Source organism: Microtus oregoni, unplaced genomic scaffold (assembly GCF_018167655.1).
Source record: "Microtus oregoni isolate MIOR12 unplaced genomic scaffold, Mior012 000032F_ref0000030, whole genome shotgun sequence".
Taxonomy (NCBI): Eukaryota; Metazoa; Chordata; class Mammalia; order Rodentia; family Cricetidae; genus Microtus; species Microtus oregoni.
In genome coordinates, this window is record NW_024543091.1 from 14,812,685 (window position 1) to 14,835,555 (window position 22,871).

The 22,871-nt window shown below is 36.5% G+C and overlaps 1 protein-coding gene across 4 annotated transcripts in view; it reads right to left on the reverse strand.

Moving 5' to 3' along the window:
• Positions 1 to 22,871, reverse strand: part of Znf280d (zinc finger protein 280D) — an 81,129-nt gene that overhangs the window by 54,288 nt on the left and 3,970 nt on the right. For 2 of the 4 annotated variants that reach the window (XM_041679618.1, XM_041679621.1), the window contains exons 2-7: positions 12,965 to 13,006; positions 12,045 to 12,106; positions 9,221 to 9,373; positions 6,746 to 6,811; positions 6,507 to 6,646; positions 2,616 to 2,733 (exon numbers count right to left, since the gene is read on the reverse strand). In XM_041679618.1, coding sequence (XP_041535552.1) covers positions 2,616 to 2,733; positions 6,507 to 6,646; positions 6,746 to 6,811; positions 9,221 to 9,373; positions 12,045 to 12,072 — 505 coding nt within the window. In that variant the 5' untranslated portion in view covers positions 12,073 to 12,106; positions 12,965 to 13,006. Of the gene's footprint in view, positions 1 to 2,615; positions 2,734 to 6,506; positions 6,647 to 6,745; positions 6,812 to 9,220; positions 9,374 to 12,044; positions 12,107 to 12,964; positions 13,007 to 15,085; positions 15,102 to 22,871 lie in introns of those variants that run through there. The other 2 variants (XM_041679619.1, XM_041679620.1) reach the window with 2 other exon arrangements.

Genomic DNA, 22,871 nt, shown 5'->3' on the forward strand with positions numbered 1-22,871 from the left:
TTCCACTTTGTCCCCTACCCCACCCCACATCCACTCTTCAGAGAGGGTAAGGCACATTGCTTTGAGGAAGGACCAAGGCCCTCCCCATATATCTAGGCTGAACAAGGTATCCATCCAAAGAGAATGGGTTCAAAAAGCCAGGACAAGCAGTCTGCCCCAGTCACTGTTTCATCTTTTAGACAAAGTAATAATGGTTTCTCTCACAATCTTCAAAACACTTGATCTGAGACAAACTGCACATATATGAAAAAGATTTCTGATAGTGTAATCATACTAACATGTTTATGTTACTTGGAAAACATATAGGTGATAGCATTTTTAATTAATCAATTATAAAATAGATTATAATGTAAAAATAGACTTCTTCAATTTAAGAATTTAACATGAGAAATCTCAACATTAAATAAAACCACTGCATTCATTCCAATCTTTTTTACATTTATTTATTTATCTCTGTGAATGAGTGAGGGTATGCACAAGTCACTGCATTTGGGTGAAACTCAGAACAATTTGTGAGTCTGTTCTCTCCTTCCACCATGTAGATTCCAGGAATCAAAGTTGTCAAGACTTGGAAGTAAATGCTTTTACCAACTGAGCCATGGCACTTGGTCCTGCTTGTGTTTTATATTCTGACCCTTTATCTGTTTTGCTAGGCTTGTGCTATTCTCCATCCCCAAATAATTCTAGCTCTGCCAGTAAAAATCCCACTTTCTTTCACAGTCAAACTCAAACCTCATAATCTCCACGGACAGTAATCTGTCAAGTCAATCATGCTACTGAAAGATCAACACTGACTGGTACTGACATTTGTTATAAATGTACTTCACGTTTCACTTATCTTGTGTGGGCATTAAAAAAAGCCCTGTGTGAACTAGAGCAAGAATCAAAATGCTATCTTCAGGTGCCTTTGCTCCATGTGGAGAACTGAATGAAATTATAGAAGAAAAATGAATAGCCCCATCTCTTAATATGAAAAAAATCGAAACTATGAAGAGTCAGCTGATCTGATAAAAATTAAATCTTAAGAGCAGAGGTTCAAACCTAAAACTTCCTAGTTATCCCACTTAATGAAGTTTCACTCACTGTAGTAGAAAGCTGAGAGGGAGAATAGGAGTCTTTATTGGTTCTTTCTTCCCAGAAGTTTCAAGACTGTAGACTTTTTCTATGAGTAAAGTCTATGAGCTTCCTAATGCCAGATTTAATACAAATATTTTTTTCTCCGTTTCTTTTCGCTTGTACCTATTTTATTAACAAGATATTAGTAAACATTTTAGTAAACTATGTATGTGACATTCAGAGACGTGTTTATCAAATAAGGTATTTTTAAAATGGAAAAGCACCTTAAGCCCTATTATGAAAAAAAAAGTGCAGGAAAGTCTGTTAAACACCTCATTAATCTATTTATTAAACAATCTAACCATTCCAAAAAATTTTGTACATCTTAGTTAAAACACTTCAATAAATACAAATAGCTATTGCTTAAGAACTAACTTGCCTTGATGATGAGGAATTTTCACAAAGACAAAAATTTCTCCATGGTATGCTAATATATTTCAAATTAATGAAGAATGCTTATCATATGCACTAAAGGAACTTTAAATCATCAATAGATAAATTTATTACTCGTCTAAAGACCATTTTTTACTATGTCTAAGTCTTTGTCTTTCTGTTTTTGAGACACAGTTCCACTATGTAGCACAGGATAGCTGTGAAATCATTACATAGTCCAGCTTGACCTCAAACTGATAATAATCCTCTGCCACAGCCTCTCAAACGCTGAGATTATAGATGTACACCGCCACATTCAAAAACTAGTTCTTTAAATTACCTTTTAGTTACGAGAGGAGGGGAGGGAAAGGAGAGCATGGTAAATACAGCCATGCCACAGCACACATGTGGAGGTCAGAGGGCAATTTGCTACAAGTCAGTTCTCTCGTCCCACCATGTGAGTCCCAGGCATGGAAACTCAGGTCAATATGCTTGGAAGCAAGTGCCTTTGCCTGCTGAGTCATGTCACTAGTCCAAAATCTATTTCTTTATTATAGCTACTTTACAGCACCATAAAATCATACTTAACTATATAATGAAATCACTTACTGAACTAGAAAGACGCTAACCTAATTAAGAATTCAATTACAGCCAGGTGGTGGTGGCGCACGCCTTTAATTCCAGCACTCAGGAGGCAGAGGCAGGTGGATCTCTGTGAGTTTGAGACCAGCCTGGTCTACAGAGCTAGTTCCAGGACAGGCTCCAAAGCCACAGAGAAACCCTGTCTCGAAAAACCAAAAAAAAAAAAAAAAAAATTCAATTACAGCCATATACTTTTTTTTATACTAGGGGCAACATAAACTGAATTTTCTTAACAATGTTTATATTATCTGAAACATTCATTGATTTTTTAAAGAATTTTTAAGGTTGAATTCATAGGAAAAATGAGTACAATGTGACTTTGTGAAGATTTTATATAAAACCTCAAAAAGACACTTAAAAGCTATTTATAGCAGTCTATATAATAAATACTTTCACATAAAGATATGGGTTCCAAAACAAAGGTGATTCCATATGATTATCCATCAAGTTTAACTATTTTAAGGAAAAAAAATAGTGACACCAACCTGCAATAGAAACTGACGGTCCCGCTTGGTAATGTGATAATCCTGTATCCTGGGTCAGATCAAACACTAACTCTGAAGAGTTGTTAGACACAACTCGTGGAGAGTTTGTTATATAACCCTGTTAAATTCCAAGAAAGAATATTACGTGTACTGGATATAATTATAATTATTGTTTTAAACACATGTATAAAAGCAATTTAATGGAATATTTACATCATTAAAATAAAAACCTTTGATGGTTCAACAAGTTAAAAAAGCACAAAAGTAGTTACTAGTGGGCAAAATTGTCAACTATCAAAATTGAAAGCAATAACGCTCATTTATTCCTGTCTGCCCAGCTAAAAATTGATTACCTAACCTGAGTAGCAAACTCTAATCCAGTGTTTTTAAAGTAAAAGAAATGCAAGCTCACTTTATATCTGTAAGACCAATACATGCTGAGAGGTTCTAAAATTGCAATATTATCAAGAAGTAAATAGCAGAATTCAGTAAAAAAAAACCTGCATAAATAATAAACAAACAAGAAAAAAGAAAATATAGCAAACAAGAATGTGGAGGGTTTCTGTTTGTTTGTTTGTTTTGTTTTTTAAGGCAGGGTTACTCAGTGTAGTTCTGGGTGTCCTGGAACTCATTCTCTAGACCAGACTGGCTTCGAATTCACAAAGATCCACCTGCCTCTGCCTCTCTCTATAAACTCAAAGCCAGCCAGGTTTATAAAGTGAGTTCTAAGAAATCTATGACTACACAGAGAAACCCTGTCTCAAAAAACTAAATAAGTAAATTTATAAATGAAATAATTCATATTAATTAGTCATGAATCATATTGATTTTATTGATGATATTAACAGCAATATATCCCAATCTTGCCTGAAAAAAGTGCTAAGTCACAAAGCTATTCTATGAAAAATTAAACAAATAAAACATGATATTAAATATAAACTATAATTATAATTTAATAAATTAAAATTAAATCAATAAAAATAATTAAAACCAGTAGTTTCCGATATTCATGGTGAAAGCCCCTAAAATAAGACCATTCATTCCAGAACACAAGTCTGTGATTTTAGTTTTGACCACAAAGATAGCTGAGATTTAAATGTATGATTTCTAGGCTCCCATACAAACAGACAAACTGGCTTTTTTCCAGTAAGATTCCAGGACTACAAACCATCAATTGAGGTGGTTTATGTCCAAAGAAATAAAATATTCTTAACTGAAAAGATTCTAGTTTCTAACTTTTATAAAAGTTAAGATACCATCCCTCTGCTTTCTTCTTGAGACTGTTAGATTTATTTATCTAACTATATTAGTCAACTTTTTTCTCCAGTTTTCTACTCTAGATGCCAAACAACTAATAACAAGTAGAAGAAAACAAGTTAACTGTAACATTTCCTGTATTTAAGAACATGAATAATAATAGCCTTTGGAACCTTACAGGATCCAAGATAGAAAGTGAGTAGTCTCTTAACTGTTTTTTGTCTAAAGAAATATTTTAAGGATATTTACTATTCACTAAGGCAATACTCACTTAACTTTCCAACATCAAAATGATCTTACAAATTTATTTTTGCTATGTGATTAGATTTAAGGTCCACACCTTTAGATGGAACCCATGCCTGACACTTGCTCAGGGAGTCAGGAACCAGTTACCTTGTTCTGTTATGTTTTTTGGTCTTTTTTGCTATTTTGTCTTTTTTTTTCCCCTCGGAGCTGAGGACGGAACCCAGGGCCTTAGCAAGAACTCTACACAACTGAATTAAATCCCCAATGATCTCACACATTTAAAAATAACTAAACCCCAAAACACTTTTTACATTTACAAACTAGAAATTAAAGCAGAAATATTAAATATTAGTTTATTTTTTAATTACATTAAATCCATTATGGAGCAGCATGAGGATTTTATAAAAAATTATTTGCAGATACATAAAAGTAGTATTAGTTTTTACTTTTGTAATTTTTATTTTCATTTTGAGAGCCAGAGCCGCCGGTATCCCAGGTTTGCCTTGTAAAGTGATGATACTGATAGTGAAGATTTTTGTACTAAACTGAGGAGTGAATAACTGAATTCTAAAGTGGACTCCGTGATACCATCTCCTGTATGAATTCCCTTCCTTTTAATGTGGCTTGGACAGCTGGCTTGATTCTTAACAAAATAACATGGTAAAGATGACAAGGTATATAACATCATTTTATAAACAGAATTATTTCTTAAGACTAATAAGTCATGTCGGGCAGTAGTCCCAGCACCTGGGAGGCAGAGGCAGGCAGATCTCTGTGAGTTGAGGCCAGCATGAACTAGACTGAGTTTCAGAACAGCCAGGGTTACACAGAGAAAAGCTGACTAAAAACAAAACAAAAACCACCATCACCTCCACCAACAAAGAACTCTCCCTTTCTTCAAGGAGGCAAGCAGTCATTGTGGGAAGACCTATATGGCAAGGAATTAGCCAAAACCCAGGATACTGAGACTCAGTTAGGAAACCAATGCTACCAATAAGCATCTGAAACTTGGGAGATACTTCCCAAGCAATGCTCCTGATGAGACTGCTTTGAGAACCACATCCTGAATGGGAGTCCTATTAAAAACTAAAGCAGAGGATCCAGCTAAGCTACGATCTGCCTCCTACCAACAGAAACTATAAGGCTATAAGATAATTAATGTATGTTGTTTGTGTTTAAGTCACATAGCTTATGGCAATAATGATATGAAGAAATAATGTACTACAGCTTGTCAGCCATAATTTCAAGTAAAATGCAGAGGGTATTTCAGCTTACTAATCATGCTAATGCTTTTCCTAAAGACAATCATGAAGACACTTCAGACACAGAAATGTTGTATGTATACTACCCACTTTGCCATATATAACGTTTAAAAGATACATATTTAAGAGTATAGTTAACAAAATAACATTAATGGAAGTTTATGTTTAATGTATTGAAAAATTTCATTGTGAGACCACCTGTAAATGAAGTACTTCATTGAGAGTGCATGGTAGGTGGCTAACCTGCAAACACTGTGCAGATGAGTCCTGGTTTTGACTCACACTAAGCCATCAGTGGCTTGGTCAATGTTGTTTATTTCATCAACACTAATGTCAAATAGTGAAAAAGAACAAAGGTGTTGAATCCCAAACACTTGAAAGTGTCCTGAGAAACTCTCCAGAATTGCACACCATCCTTAGAACTGCTAAATTGAGGCAGTACTTCCATTTTGCAAACAATACACTCATATACAACATACACACATGCATATATGTGTGTATATGTGTATATATGTATATGTATGTGTGTATGCATATATATATATAATGAATTAGCCTATCCTGAGATCTGAGATCCACCCAGCTACGGGTCCTCAGTGAATCATTCAATCACTGTAAACCTCAGTATTTATTCAACTATAAAAATGGGGTAACAATGCCTACTTTCTAGGTATATTTAAGAATTAAATGAGATTAATTTATGCACAGCACTTAGTACAAATATTTATATCCATTATTAGCTTAGTAAATTTTAATTATCACTATCTATTACTTTTTACTAAAAATTTTTAATTGAAGTATGAAGGTACATTTCTCAGAATAAAATGCTATCAAGGCTTCTCACTAGTTTCAAAATTAAAAATACCTGGCCGAGTTTGCAAGCATAAATGTTTTTCTATCACGTGATATTCATTATAATCCTTTTATTTACACTTTGACAGTCTTGGTTTTCAAAGCTATACCTAGTCAGTTTAAGCATATTCCCCATCTTACTAAGTTCATAAAGATGGTGACCTTGAGATACCCATTATGCTAACTAATCGGTGCTACTTGTTGATAATTGATAATTTTACTTGAGTATTGTTAATATTTCCTGAGCTGGCTAAGGAGTTTCAAAAACACTTACAGGTTTAGAAAATGGTTGAACAATAACAGAGCTATCTGCAGATCTAGATTCAGGATGAAAATTTACTGGCAAGGCAGCCACAGGATTTGATGCTGGATTTGAGAAGCGTTGACTTGTAGGCTTGAATGAAGTAGTAAAACCTGTATTTTAAGATTACACAACACATTGAATGCATTTCTATATAATGAACTTTTCAAAATATTTAAGCTTAAAATTAAAGCAATAAAATAATATTGTACCTCGGTTAAGTGCACCATTCTTTATTCCTCGTGAATGTGAGCTGGGGTTAACTCTGTTCAAAATATCTAAAAAAATATAGAGATATTTTAAACTTGTTTGAATAAAATATATACTGAGATATTAAAAATTATGAACTGAAAGTAGATATTAGGAATATCACTAATTTAAAAAGTTTCAGTATTAACTGTTTTATAGAATAAGCACAATCTTTCTTATTATAACTAAATGTTCAAAGGCCAGAATTATATTAATAAACCCAAATGCATATAAGCCAAACATTCTGCAAAGAAAAGGCAAAAAAAGTTTTGTCTCTATAAAACCTTCCAAAAGTCAGACATGGTGGTGCATGCCTTTAATCACAAAACTCAGAAGACAGAGCAGGCAGATTTTGTGAATTTGAGGTCAGCCTGATCTAGAGTTCTAGGAAAGCCAGGGATGTTACACAGGAAAAAAAAAAAAAAAACCTGTCTCAAAAAGACAATAACCAAAAAGAAACAAAACAAAACAAAAACCTTCTGAAAACACATTTAAATGTGGGTGCATGTGCTTTCCTTGGGGAGGTGACAAAACTGTACCTATATTTGGATTCCTACGACTTAAAATTAAACCCTGATCTAGCCTCCATATTCTATTCACAATTCTAAAAGCCCTGAAGTTGTATAAAGGAGAATCTCCATGGACTATTTATAGTTATCTCTGAGTTTCAAAAGGGAAAACTAGTAAAAGCTATAGTTTACTAGTAGTCAATAATAATATAGTATAAATACTGGAATCTAAAGTTACCTGAATATCTTCTAAGTTAAGAGGATTCGGATCCAATATCACATCAGAAGTTAAGATTGGTATGACTTTGAGGGAATAATTTAAAGTTCTTACTCTTACATACATATGAATGTGTAAAGTTTTGTTTTTCTTTTGCGAGACGTTTCTCTGTGTATCCCTGGCTGTCCTGGATCTCTGTCTCTGTAGACCAGGCTGGCCTGGAACTTACAGAGATCCACCTGCCCCAGCCTCCGGAGTGCTGGGAATAAAAGCGTGTACTACCTCTGCCTGGCTCATTTCAATTTTTCACAGTTCAGAAAAAAAAAAGTATACATTATTATAGTTGAGTACCGTTAATTGTCATCTATAATCAGTATAAATTCAATCCTGTCATATTTTCATCGAGAGAATTTGAATAATAGTGTTGCATATAATAACATTCAAGTGTAAGATAATCAATACCTAAGAAACAATAAATGAGAAAACAGACCATTCTGATATTAGCCAAATGTACACTAAACTCATCTTATAATCCAAATAGCATCCCACTTAGCATTGCATGAGAAATTACCTATCTATCACAGGAAATGATACTGACATTTCAGTTGGTTAAATTATTCTCTCCATAAAAACTGTATAAAAGTGCCATTCTAATACTACAGACAAGAAAAACAAGAAGGAGGCTTTCAGAAAATTCCATAGTACTCTCTGTTAACCAAGGTAAATAAGAAATACTAATATGTTTAAATAAAAAAAAATAAAAATAAAAAAAAGAAAAAAAATACTAATATGCTGGACACGTTAACATGCATTGATAAATTTTTCTGGCTTAAAACAAACATATAATTAAAATGAGAAAGACTCTTTTAATCTTTGAAATTTGTACAGTTTGTGATTTTTTTTCCATCAAGACCAGGTCTCACCATCTAGCCCTGGCTGGCCTGGAACCCAGAAATTCACCTGCCTCTGTCTCCCCAGTGTCTCCCTAGTACTGTGAATAATGGTGTGTGCTATGATACCCGGTTCCAGTTTAGACATCTTTGAACAGACAGCTTAACAACTATCAGTTTTCTTATCTTAACACTTTGACAATGTTAAGTTCAAGCACTCTAACTGAAAGTTAACAATCCAAAGGCTGTTCTACTAAAAAGCCTGAGATGTGAATGTACTAACTGTGACATGGTAAAAATGCAATGGCTAGAGACAACACCCTCCATATCACATATGTAACTAGCTGCTGAAAGACAGCTGTGGTCAGAAGCTATGACACTGTCACACATTCTCTCTACATTTTGTAACCAGGTGGAGATGACACTACAGTAGGGTCTCATCTCAGACTAACACAAAATGTATTTAGTACATCTCAAAAGTTAAAACTAAGAATTCTAAATTTTTCCTTTAAGCTATTCTGGGTTTAAGAAAGAAAAAAAATCAGATAAACTGGGTTTTCAGTACCACTAAAATTTTAATTTAATTCCTGCTCTCAGAAGATCTCCAATGCCACCAGCAAATCACTTGCATTTCCCAGTCTGCTCTGCTGATATTTGGTGTCTACCCCTTCTTAAAGCTCCAGCCAGTCAACCCTGATCAGTCTCCCCAGGTAGTATCTCATTCCTAACTTCTTATGGTGGAATAGGGATATTTTCATAACAACCCTAAGAAATAACCTTATCCTACTGCTTTTCTACGTTAAGTAAGTAGTAAATGCTTACTTGAAATTGCTGGTTTTGAACTTGCTATCTCTGCAACAAAGATGGGCTCATCATCATCATCATCATCCTCTTCAACTTCTTTCACTTTCTTCTGCCATGGTTCTAGTTCCTCTTCTTCACATTCCATAAAGAGTTCTGCCATTTTTAAATTATCTAATTTTTAAAAGAAGCAACATTCTTTTAATTAAAAAGATTATTTGCTATATATATTTTGAATCTACTTTAATAATCCTAGTAACAATTTCTGAAGTGATGTTTATGGTGAGTACATGAGAACAGTAAGAAACTAAGATCTTACTTTCTAAGCTATAATAAACCAATAGACTTCAGACAAGCAAAGGTAATTTACGGTACCTAGAAAATCCAGTCAAAATGAGTTTCAGTCAGACATCTAGAATGATTATCTCCACAAAAAGGATTATATCCTATCCACTGTCAAAAAAAAAAAAAAGACGTAACTAATAGGGAGGTGGACTATAGCAAGAGCCATAGATGGGAAACAAATTAGAATGAACCAGATTTAGAAATGCAAGGCAAAAGAGCAGAAATGAGGGGAAGTAGTACTAGAGAGAAGTATTGGAAAGGACTGAGGCTTATCTCAAGTAGAACGAATTACACATTATTACACATTTCTCTCTAAAGAAATTGAATTAAAGCAATGCATATAGTAAAAACTACTTAGAAATTCTGACCAAGTAACACTTCTCTTTTAAGCATGAATGGATAAGCACCAGGAATGTTAGGAAGGAACGTGTCCTATCTAAAGATCAAAAGACAGAGAAAAAAATTAAAAGGATTCTAGGAAAAAGATGACACAAAGCAAGAAAAGTAGAAAAGAAACTGGTATATTTAGAGGCATCAAACAAAAAAAAAATAGTGTTTGAATAAGAATGAAGCTAACAGGGCTTAGTGGGTGGGTAAAGGTACTCGCTGCCAAGTCTGATGATCTGAATTACATCCCCAGTCCTTAAGTGGTGGAAGGAAACCAACTCCCACAAACTGTCCTCCGATTTCCCATACATTTTTGTACATATGCACACTCATGGACATGCGTGCACACACACGCACACACACACACACAGCCTAATAAACAAAAGGTGAGACATAGGGAGCAAAGGACATGGCATTCAATATAAAATAAAGTCCCAGAAAAGAGTAAGTCAGTAGGTCTAGAGAACAAGCAGATGTTCTTTCTAGTTGATGGATGAAGGATAGCAACACTTCAAAAGGATTAAGTTAACTTTAAGAGCACTCCACAGGCCAAGAGATAGTGGAGCACACCTTTAAAGGTGATCTCAGAGTTCAAGGCCAGCCTGGTCTAGAAAGCAAGTTTCACAACAGGCAGGTCTACACATAGAAACCCTGTCTCTCAAAAAATAAAACAAAACAAAATATAAAAAGTAAAATGGGCTGAAGAAGTTGCTCAGCAGTTAGGAGCATATACTGTTCTTGCATATGACCCAACAGATCTGGCACCCTCCCCTGGAATTTGTGAGCACCTCATTCATACATGAACATAACCACCCTCCCATACACACACTACACTTAATTAAAAATAATAAAATAAGAACATATATAAAAAGAAAGCTAAAACAGGGCTGGAGAGATGGCTCAACAGTTAAGAGCACTTGCTGCTCTATCAGAGGACCCCAACCTCTATTCTGGATATCCATACTGGGTGGCTCACTGTCTCCTGTAACTCCAGCTCCAGAAAATGTCAATGCCCTCTTTTGGTCTCTGCAAGCACCACATACACAAGATAAAAACTCAGACACACACATACACATAAATTAAAAATTGTGACGAACATATTTTTTAAAAGAAAGCAAAAATACCCATCTTTAATTATATAACATTCTTAGTAAAATTGATGAAATATTATACACACACACACACAAAACTTCAAAAAACTTTGGCAGAGCCAATTAAAACCTTACAGTCTGATTCTTTAAACTACATGCATATATTGGTTCAGACTGTAATGCAGAAAGAAGAAATACAAGAACAGAGGGACGCAAGGTGGGGAAAGAAAACAGTGTTAAGGGCCTCAACTAATATAACAGGTGCATGTATATGAATTGGAGCTTGTCCAGACATGAAGATAATAAGACTACCAAAGAAATAATCTGAGGTTCTAGTTTAGATAATATCTTTAATTTATCATTTCTAAGTATTTTTTCTATTATACCAAAGAGTGCCATTTCTGCTTTTAAGCCAAAATTAATACATTTTACCATGTTCTTAATATGTTCATAATTAATCAGATTTAACGTGGGCTAGAGCATTTCTTTCAGCATTCACAAAAGACATCAAGCCTAGCAATACTTTGGTCCTGACTTTCTACCCTCAAAAACTATCCAAAAACAAATTTCTACCAAATTAAACCAGCTAGTCTGTAACAGTTTGTTATGGCAACCCTTGTAAACTAATATAGTTTATAGCACACGCACGCATATATATGTTTATGCCTGGGCGTGTGTATTTAACAAGGCTAAGCAATTGTTAATATATCAAAGACTATTAAGAAAAAAGCTATAATTCTTTTATATAATTTTTATAAATGTTTGTACAAGCATAGAAGAAAAATATGTAATAATGTATACCAAAGTGATAAATAGTAGCCATTTCTATTAGTAGAGATAAAATACTTCATTTCTACTTGACTTGTTAGTTATCTGTTACCTCAGCAATACCAAAGTTTAAGGCATACCCCACCTCTCACCCGTCACCACACAGTGTATAAGAGTGCCCACCTCACCCTTCACCACACAGTGCACTTACGCACCTGTTGCTTATGAGTATCAATCATTGAAGAAGCACCCACCTTTCTGTTGAGAGGAACTGTCACCCATCAAGTTGCAGATCTGACGTTCTATAAGTTGTCACCTAAGTATTGACATATGACATCAGTCAATTTTGAGTAATTTTAACTGCAAATATTGATATGTCAAGCTTGCAATCAAGAAATTCTCAGCCAGGGGCTAGAGAGATGGCTCAGGTTAAAAGTACTGTCTGCTCTTCCAAAGGTACAACATTCAATTCCCAGCAACCACATGGTGGCTCACAACCGTCTGTAATGAGATCTGGTGCCCTCTTCTGGCATGTAGGCAAACACTGTATACATAATAAATAAATCTTAGGAAGGAAGGAAGGAAGGAAGAAAGGAAGGAAGGAAGGAAGGAAGGAAGGAAGGCTCAGCCAGGCAATAGTGGTGCACACCTTTAATTCCAGCAATAGGGAGGGCAAGGACAGACAAATCTCTAAGTTCCAGACCAGCCTAGTCTACAGAGTGAATCCAAAGCCACCCCCACATCGCCAAAAAAAAGTAGAAGTAGAAGAAGAGGAGGAGGAGGAAGAGAAGGAGGAGAGACAAATTCTTGATGAAGAAGTTGGGGAAATGGAACAATAGCTAAGAACATTTGTTGTGCAAACAGGAAGACCTCAGTCTGAATCCCCAACACCTACATAAGCCAGGCATAGAAACATGTGCCAGGTGCCTGTACCTTCAGTGCTGGGGGACAAAGGCAGGTATATCCCAGTAGCTTGCTACCCAGACAGTCTAGCCCAAACAGAAAGCTTCAGGGCCAGTAAGGTACTGTATAAAGGGAGTAAGGCAGAGAGTAATCGAACAGGGACCCCATGTCATTCTTTGACCTTTGCCCAAACACACAGAGCATGCACCTCCATAAACAAATACATAAGAAAGAAGAAACTGTTGGATCTAATTGAAATATTTAAACTTACCATGTGACCACAAAAGGCAGCAAGTTATCACAATTTGCCTTTCTAGAAAATAAAGATATCTACCATTAGGGCATATTACATAAAAGTATATACCATTTACCCTTTATATAAAAATCTGTTAGAGTTGGATGTTTGTTATGCACATAATTTATTTAAAATAACTGGTTCATTTCTGAATAATTCCAAATTTCAGAAAATTATATCAAGTACTTCCAATTTCAATAAATCGGATAAGTTAGTAAATTAAAGCTAAGTTATTTGTGACAAGCATGTGAAACATATCTGTAATCGTCTGAGGCAACGTTTGATGCCTGGACTACACAGTGAGACACTGTCTCAAACAAACTCACAACAAAATATATGCATAAAAAGGAATAATTTCCTCATAATCAGTTTTAGTAAATGTTACTTCCCAAATGCTAACTGATGCTAACCTGTTCCTATTCACAGTCAAAAATATATTTCAAGAACAAGACATAATTTTAAATATATTTTAGTGTTGAGGAATATTTGTGCACTGTGTGAAGATATGTTGCTCTGACTGGTTTAATAAAGAGATGAACAGCAACAGCCTGGAAGCCAGAGACAGGAATGCTGGGAAGAGAAGAGACACCAGCGAGACATGGAGGAAGTCGGACATACAGAATGGAAGAAAGGTTAAAAGTCACGGAGCATAATGTAGATTGATAGAATCAGGTTAATTTAAGTTACAAGAGCTAGTTGGAAAGAAGCTAAGCTAAAGGTCAAACTTTCATATAATTAAGTCTCCGTGTCATTATTTGGGGGTCAGCAGTCTAAAGAGAGTCCGACAAGAAAGATCTGCTACATGTGGTACCCTACTTTGGGCACCAAATGATGTTTTTCATTGGCTTAGAGAGGCTGTGCATGAACTTACTGATACTTTAGCATCTGTGGGCCCATGGCCACTCAGGCTGTGCCCTGGAAGGCCTTCCAGTCTTTTTTTTTCCCGAGACAGGGTTTCTCTGTAGTTTTTGGAGCCTGTCCTGGAACTAGCTCTTGTAGACCAGGCTGGCCTCGAACTCACAGAGATCCACCTGCCTCTGCCTCCTGAGTGCTGGGATTAAAGGCGTGCGCCACCACCGCCAGGCTAGGTCTTCCAGTCTTGCAGCCCTGGAAGTTTCTATCATTTTATTTACCAATAAAGACTTCAGAGTCAGATGTCGGGGTGAAAACTTGCTAAATCAGAGAAGCTGAGAAGCAACCAGCTAAGCATGCTCTTGGGCCGGAAAAATAGCAAGAGACACGTCTCTTCACTCATTCCCAACAACTAAAGGAGCATTGGACAGTGGTGGTACAAACCTTTAATTCCAGCACTCGACACAGGAAAGTATCTCTGTGAGTTCGAGGCCAGCATGGTCTACAGAGTGAGTTCCAGGAAACCTGGGCTGTTTTACAGAGAAACTCTGTCTCAAAAAAATAATAACAACAACAACAACAAATGACAATTATACTATCTGCTGTGGAATATTATTTTAACTAGGCAAAAATATATTACATTCATTTATGCTGTATTTGAAAAAAATAATAACGAATCACAATTATACATTCTGTTGTGGAGTATTACTTTAACTAGGCAAAAATATATTACATTCGTTTATGCTGCATTTGTTTAACAATGTAAAAATGTGTTGCTTTGCCTGCCAAAGGCACCTGACTGGCCCAATATAAAGCTTGAATGGCTAATAGCAAGGCAGTAGAGGGCTAGGCAGGGCTGGCAGGCAGAGAGAAGTAAGAGGAATCTAAAACGAGGAGAACAAGAGAATGAAAAGAGAAATTCTCAGACCCAGTCAAGCAGCCACTAGCCAGTCAGACATGGAATAGGACATACATAATGAAAGAAAGGTGGAAAGTCTTGATGCAAAATATAAACAAAGAGAAACAGGTTAAGTTATAAGAGCTAGTGAAACAAGCCTAACCTAAGGCTAAGCATTCATGACTAATAATAAGTCTCGTGTCATGAGTTGGGGGCTGGTTGGGAGCCCAAAAGAAAGTATGCTACAACTATAAGACTCATATAATTCAATTAAGTGGTTATATGAATTCCATGAAATATGCTTCACAATTTAGGAGTGAAGGCATTTATTTCAATGAATAAGTCACCTGAAAGAGAAAGAGAATATCCAGCAGAGGCATCAGCTTGGATTTTACAGCTCCAAAAGTTTTCTTGCCTCTTCAAGTTGCTTCTAAAATAACCAGCAAAAGATTACTCTACTTCAGCTACAGAGTCAGGCACAGATTTCATGCTCATGTTGAAAAAATGAATTCCAAGTAACTGATTTAGTGAGGATCCTTCAGAGGCATAATGGTTTGGTGCAGAAAGGGGCTTGGAGCAAACCTATAATCTTCAACTCAATCCCTGGAATCCACATGGCCAAAGAAAAGAACTGACTCATGCAAGTTGTCCTCCTACTTCCACAATATGTGTGTACAGGCAGGCAGGAATGCGCAAACACACACACACACACACACACAAAAGGGAGGGAGGAAGGGAGGGAGAGAGGGAGGGAGGGAGGGAGGGAGGGAAAGGAAAGAAGAAAAAGAAGGGTAAAAAAAGTTAAGACTTCAAAATACAACCTAACCTTTTGTAGATAAAAATAATTATAATGTCTATTTTATTAATTTTTCAGCTTTTACATAAATAAAATTAAACTATGCCTTAAAAGTTTTTGTTAGAAGTCAATGGAAAATTTAAATAGACATAATTTCTTATTAATGTTTGGCAATTTATGAACTTCTGGACTAGAGATACAGCTCAGGGGTAGAATGGTGGCCTAACACGCAGAGGGGAGTAAATTCAATCAAACCAAAAAAAACTAAATCTCTTAACTATGAAAAATTACCAAACACTGAGTTATGAAAAATGTGTTTTACTGTGGCTGAGAGTAAAGCGGGAAGAGTGCTTGCTTAGCATATTTCATACCTTGTGTTGGATCTCCTACATCCTCCTTCCTTCTCAGCTTTTAATAGTAAGGTAAACTCTGAAATCAGTACACTTAGATACAGTTTTGTACTATCAAGGTGCCTCAGAAAGCAGAGTGCTTGCTATGTAATACTGGCAGCATGAGTTAAAACCCTAGAGGCCAAATAAAGGTAGAAAGAGAGAACTGACTCTGCAAGCATATACATGTCATGGCATGCAAGCACACATGGTACACACACAAACAACAAATAAAAATGAATGTCACAGTTATAATTTTTAAACAAACCAAAAACACCAAATGTAATTTTAAAACAGTATACATTTGGAGATCTTAGCAGCAATAAGCAAACAGAAAAGAGGAAAAGTTGGGACTCAGTCCTGACAAAATTATAATTATAATCCACTTGCCTCTGTCAAGTGCTAGGATTAAAAGGCATGCGCCACCACCGCCTGGCCATGATTGTAATATACCATTACTTGGGAGGTTAAGGAAGAGGGATTTTAAATTCAGTGCCAAGCCTGAGCTACAGAGGAAGGCCTTGTCTCAATCATTATCATCTTTGAGTAAACCATACAATTTCATTCTTTTGTTTGTTTGGTTTTTGTTTTTTTAAGATAGGTTTCTCAGTATAACCTTGGCTGTAATGGAACTTATTATGTAGACCAGGCTGGCCTAAAACTCAGAGATCTGTCTGCCTGCCTCTGCCTCGCAAGTGCTTGGACTATAGGTGTGTGCCACCACCACCCAGCTACAAATCATTCTTAATGTCAAGTTTTAATACAACTGCTTACTTCCATTCATTATATTTTTACTACAAATTATGTAATTTGTAGTCATAAAATAATTATAATCATTATACAATTATAGTTGCCCTAATTAAAAAATTATTTCATCTAATGCTCAAACCATATCATTGTGAAAAGTGAATTATAGAGGCAGTTAAGTACTTTCTCTATAGAAATACAACTAAGTGATGATGGGAGGAGATTCAAAGGTTGGGGAGATTGTTCGGCAGTTAAGGTACTTGTCTTGCAATCGAGACTTGAATTCCAGTCCCCAGAACCCACACCAGTAGTTCCTGAGTAAACTGACGAATGGAGTACTAGACTAGCTTATCAGTGAGCTCTTGGTTTGGTTGGGAGATTCTTCCTCAGAAAATAAAGTAGATGAGCAATCTAGAAGATTCCCAACATCAACCTTAGGCCTACACACATGAGTGCACATAGAACTGCCCCCCCACACACACACAACACACACAAAATTCAAGCACATTCATTTCAAAGGCCAGAGACTTCAGAAACAGCACTATTTCAATATTCATGAGAAATAAAAGACAAAAATTACAGGGAGGAGGCAGATTTCATTGTAACATAGCAATTAAAAGGTTTCAAAAGATGAATTCTAAAGAACACATATCACCAAATGAAAAAATATGGAAAATTTCAACCATTATAAAATTGACAGTGTCCACTTTCAAGATAAGATCCCCTCATGGTCCATGCCAATTCTAATCTAGTACAGGAATATAATTTTTTGCCTAAACTGACAAATGAGGAAGGATCTTTCATTTGATCACTTTTAAAATGCCATGCGTAGGACTTAAACATTTGGTTATCAAGCTATTACTTTCAGTTTTTTTCTAGAAGCTTCTAGGTAAAACATAATGAATGAAGAAGTAGAATTGAAATCCAACACTATACCTAAATCTATTCAAAACAAGCAAATTCCTGGTGAAGAGGAAAAAAGATAATTCATAATTCAAGTAAGCAATACATATTTCATTTTAGCAAAGCTGTGATAGTTTAAAATACAACTCTCAAAAGACACAGATATAGAACACAGAATTTCTCCATCAGGCATATGGCTAGAGTTAATGGCTTTATTAAATACTGTTCAGAGTATTAGCTTCCTAGGTCTTGTTTCAAGTTCCACTCAGGAGTTAGAAGTAGGGGTTTTGAGTAGAACTGTTAGCTGTTAAGCCCTTAGAATGACACCATCAGATCCTTCCTTTGTGCTTCTCTACTGCCACCCATTCCCCTTTCTCGTTAAGTGAAAGACCCTTCTGAGGGCTGTGAACCTTTTTGAACCTGAATCACTCTAAAGAAACTACTCTAGCAGCAATAATCAAGGTCTCAATGCTGCTGAAGCCACATCTGTTTCATGTCCAGACTTGCTGCAGCCATGACTATGTAATCTACTCTAGAGTTAGAATTTCCCACTGCAGAAAAGAGAAAATGCGGTGACCTTTTGAAGGCCTTGCTCATTCTGCAGTTATCATTTGGGATGGGAGATGTACTACTCCTGTGATTCAATAAAAAAAAAAAAAAGTCCATCATTGGTGATGTGGGAGTCTTCTGTTTTGAGCTGATTTCATTGGTTAATTAATAAACAAACTGCATGGCCTGATAGGTTAGAACATAGGTGGGTGGAGTAAACAGAACAGAATGCTGGGAGGAAGTGAGTTCAGACACCATGCCTCTCCTCTCCAGGGCAGAGGCGATGAAGCTCCGACCCAAGATGGACATAGGATAGAATCTCCTTGGTAAGTCACCACCTCGTGGTGCTACGCACATTAATAGAAATGAGCCAAGCAGTGTTTAAATGAATACAGTTTGTGTGTTGTTATTTCGGGTATAAAGCTAGCCGGTGGCCGGGAGCTGGGAGGCGGGAAGCGGCCCACAGCTCCTACTACACATTGGTGCACCAAGAGGCTTGTGCCTGGTGGGACTGGCATCCATGCACATGCAAGACTATATTTGATGAAATTACAATCTGAGCACAAACATGTAACTAAATAAGCAGCTTTTTCTAACAATATAAGCAGGCTATGTCTTAGTTTGACAGGCTGGTCTGGTCTGGGAGATGTCTACTCCAGTGTTCTAACATTAGACCCAAAGCCTTTTTTTTTAAATATTTATTTATTTATTATGTATACAATATTCTGTCTGTGTGTATGACCGCAGGCCAGAAGAGGGCACCAGACCCCATTACAGATGGTTGTGAGCCACCATATGGTTGCTGGGACTTGAACTCAGGACCTTTGGAAGAGCAGGCAATGCTCTTAACCTCTGAGCCATCTCTCCAGCCCCAAGCCTTTTTTTTTTTTTAATCAAGAGTAGATCAGGTCAGCACATGGTAGCACACACCTTTAATCCTAGCACTCAGGAGGCAAAAGTTGGTGGATCTCTATGAGCTAGTTCAAGACCAGCTAGGTCTGTCTTCAGGACAGCTAGGACTATACAGGGAAACCCTGCCTGGAAAAAACAAAACAAAACTTCTTTATAAAGGAACTTTTTTTTGGGGGGGGGGGGGGGGATTCGAGACAGGGTTTCTCTGTAGCTTAGGTGCCTGTCCCAGAATTAGCTCTTGTAGACCAGGCTGGCCTCGAACTCCCAGAGATCCACCTGCCTCTGCCTCCCGAGTGCTGGGATTAAAGGAGTGTGCCACCACCACCCGGCATAAAGGAACTTCTTCACAACAGAACAGGAAATCCCTCTGTATCAACTCATAAATAAAAAAAAATCTTGCAAACGTGATCTAGGCTAAAAGCCATTTGTTCTTTATTGCTACTCATCAGCCAGAATTGAACTGAGCAAGGCAGCCCAGCTACAATCCTTTCTACTGCACACTACACTGCTAAAAGTATCCACCTGAAGACTCCCCCAAAACTCTTAACAGCCAAACCACCTTTTAATATTCATGTCTTATCTGTAGCTATTTTGCAAACTCCATTTCTTGAAAATAGTGCACTCAACTCTCAATCAGCTACTCCTTTGAACCCTTTACAGATTCTCCATATCTTTTCCCCCTTAAAGCATGTAGAAATGGGTTTTCTGTAGCATTTGAGACCTCAGACTGATACCCAAAAGACAGTGAATAAATTCCATAGCTTCAGCTGTAGAATTATCAAGTATGAGCCTCTAGCCCTGTCATTTCGCCTGTGATTTAGTCCCTACTGAAAACTGTCATCTGGATTTTATTTATTTATTTGAGACAGGGTTTCTCTGTGTAGTTCTGGCTGTCAGGGAACTTACTCTGTAGACCATGCTGGTCTTTAACTCAGAACTACTTGCCTCTGCCTAACGTGCTAGGATTAAAGGGATATGCTACTACCTTCCCATTTGCCATCTGGATATTTAAATTCACCTGAATTCTGTTTTTCTCAATCCTTCCCTCATAATTGAGGTATGAAGTCTACTATGTATTATTCATTCACAATAATTAAATAAGTGGTAACAGCTCCAATGTTCAACTGCTGGATTTTTAAAACTGGTGTTCCATACAATCTATTATCACTCAGCAATTCTTTAAAAAAGTACTGGTATATGTTACATGAAACGTTGAAAACACGTTAAATAATGAAACAATTCCTAAGAGCATATATTGCTATATGCATAGATCAGTGCATCACTCAACCCTCATTAGAGAAGCTTCTTGTAGTAGATGATAATTAACAAACCCATAACTGACATTGTGTAGGATGAGACTTTTGAAACACTCAGGCAGCCCTCAATGGGATATCTTTATCACAACTCTCCCCTCAAGGCTCATGGATCTATGTAGAAGAGAAAATGAGGCAGAAAGACTGTAAAAGGCAAAGACTATGTCAGGAAACAGCATTTTCCAGAAACAATTTGCACAAGATCTGCACACACTCAAGCCCAACAAAATCCCAACTTGGAGAAGGAGAAATAAAGACTGAGTTCTGCCTGAACCAAGAAACCATTTGCAATTGATAGCTGCTAGGAGAAAATCAGTTTTCATCAATGGAGTAACACTGAATATATCAACAACACCCCTAGGCAGACCCCATAATCAGCAGTTAACCAACAAAAATCAGACTCCATGTGGGTTTTTTTTTTTAAGTAATTTTTTTTTTTTTCCCTAAGAGAAAGAACATGAAGGTGGTTGGGTAGGGTCGTGGTGAAGAATCTGGGAGAAGTTGGAGGAGGGAAAGAATATGATCAAAATATAGTATGTGGAATTCTGAAAGTCTCTTATGCCTATCTAGTCCATTTATTTAGTTTATTTTTTGAGACAGAGTTTCTCTGTGTAGACCTGGCTGTTCTCAAACTCAGAGATCCACCTGGCTGAGTGGTGGGATTAAAGGAGTACACCATCACCGCCCAGCATCTATTTGTCAATCTTACAGCTGTCCTTCAAAATCTGTATTCACTCAGCCATTTTCAAGTGCTTAGAATCTTTATATCAAAGGTAAACAGATTTACTTTCTAAGATTCACTTTATACTTTGTCTCTTGACATACAGATCACACTGTGTGGATTTCAGTCATTTAGTACAGAATCTCAAACATGGATAACTTTACACCAACCCAGGCACAGCTGGGCTGTCTTACTGCTAAAGTTTCCAGTGTGCAGTGAGTAGTAGAACAGACCACACACTCCAAGGGACCAGATTTTCAAAAGTGACTCATACTACTAGAACACTAGACTGTTCAGATGAAATGAAGAAAACCCAGCCTCACAAAACAGAGGGCATGACAGTTAATCTTCACTGTCTGAGTGGATTCAAAATCTCCAAGTGTGTCTGGTGTCTGACAGGACTAGCGGAGTAGGGAAGACCTATCCAAGATGCGAGTGGCAACATTCCAGGTGCTGGGAGTAAAAGGGAAAACAGAGCAAGTGAACTTGAACAAAGCATAGTCAATTTCCTAGTCTGCCATGAAGTGAAATGTTGTGTGCTCTGCTACACTCCCTCGGCCATGAAGGACTCAACACTCTGAAATCATAAGCCAAAATAAACCTTTCCTTTCTTGTAGAGTATTTGGTTATAGCTACACAGAACTACAAGTAGTAAAGGAACAAAGTCAATTCCTTCCAAGTGCCTAAAGCTTCAGAATCCTGGCACTCCTTGTTCCATGTAAACACAAGTCACAGACTTTGTGAGGGGGTTGGGGGCTAAATTTACTATAGTGGTCAAAAATCCAAGGAATTGAAATAATAATGTTGTAAAACATTAGAATACATAGATTTAGTTAATTCTCAAATAAACAAAGACATCCAAGTGGTAAAAGCAACACTCTACTATTATTGGTGTAAAAACATAGTGTGAGTGTTTAAGTGTATATCCAAAATCATTTGTGTTCATCATTATAAGTTGTCAAAGTACAGTACTGTTTAAACTAAAAATGACTTTAAAAAATATTTTGGCTTAGTCTCATTAATCAAAAAGCCTAAATATAACATCTTGATTCTAAGATTTCAGTTTATCATCTTTCACTACAGAAGACTTTTGACAGTAAAGTCCATTTATCTTCAGAGGTAAATGAAGGGAAGGAAGTACTGCTAACAAGAAAAATATTTTGGAACAGATCTCCCAAGAACAACATTCTAATACTGCTTGAATTTGTTAGAGATGTAACAAATTAGAAAAAAAAAGCTAACAGAGAAGGTCAGACAGACAGGTTTAAGTCATGCATTAGAGAGGTAGAACTCTGTACAATTAACTACTAATCATCCCCACACTATTAAGTGTCCACAGACACTTTAAATTTTTTTTTCCTTCTTCAAGTATTTCAATTCATGACTTTTGTTGTTTCCTAGAGATTTCAAACAAGAAGGGGAAATTTGCTGACTGATTTAAAATAAAATTTATTGCATTTGTTTGTGTATGCACATGCATCATGACATACACAGAGGTCAGAAGACAACACACAGGGTCAGATCTCTCCTTCCACCATGTCGGTCCAGGGAATCAAACTAACATCAACAGGCCTGGCAGCAAACACTTTTACCCACTGAGCCATCTCACCAGGCTTTACTAATCTTAAATAGAATCAAACTCACTCTATCTTACATTGTTCTACAGAAGTATCTTTTTACATATTAAAGTACATTGTGGGACCTTAACTGACTTGTATTTTTCCTACATCTTGAAATCTTTTTGCTACTTCCACCATTCTAGGTTACCACTGCTCAATCTTAACTATGCTAAAAACAAAGAAA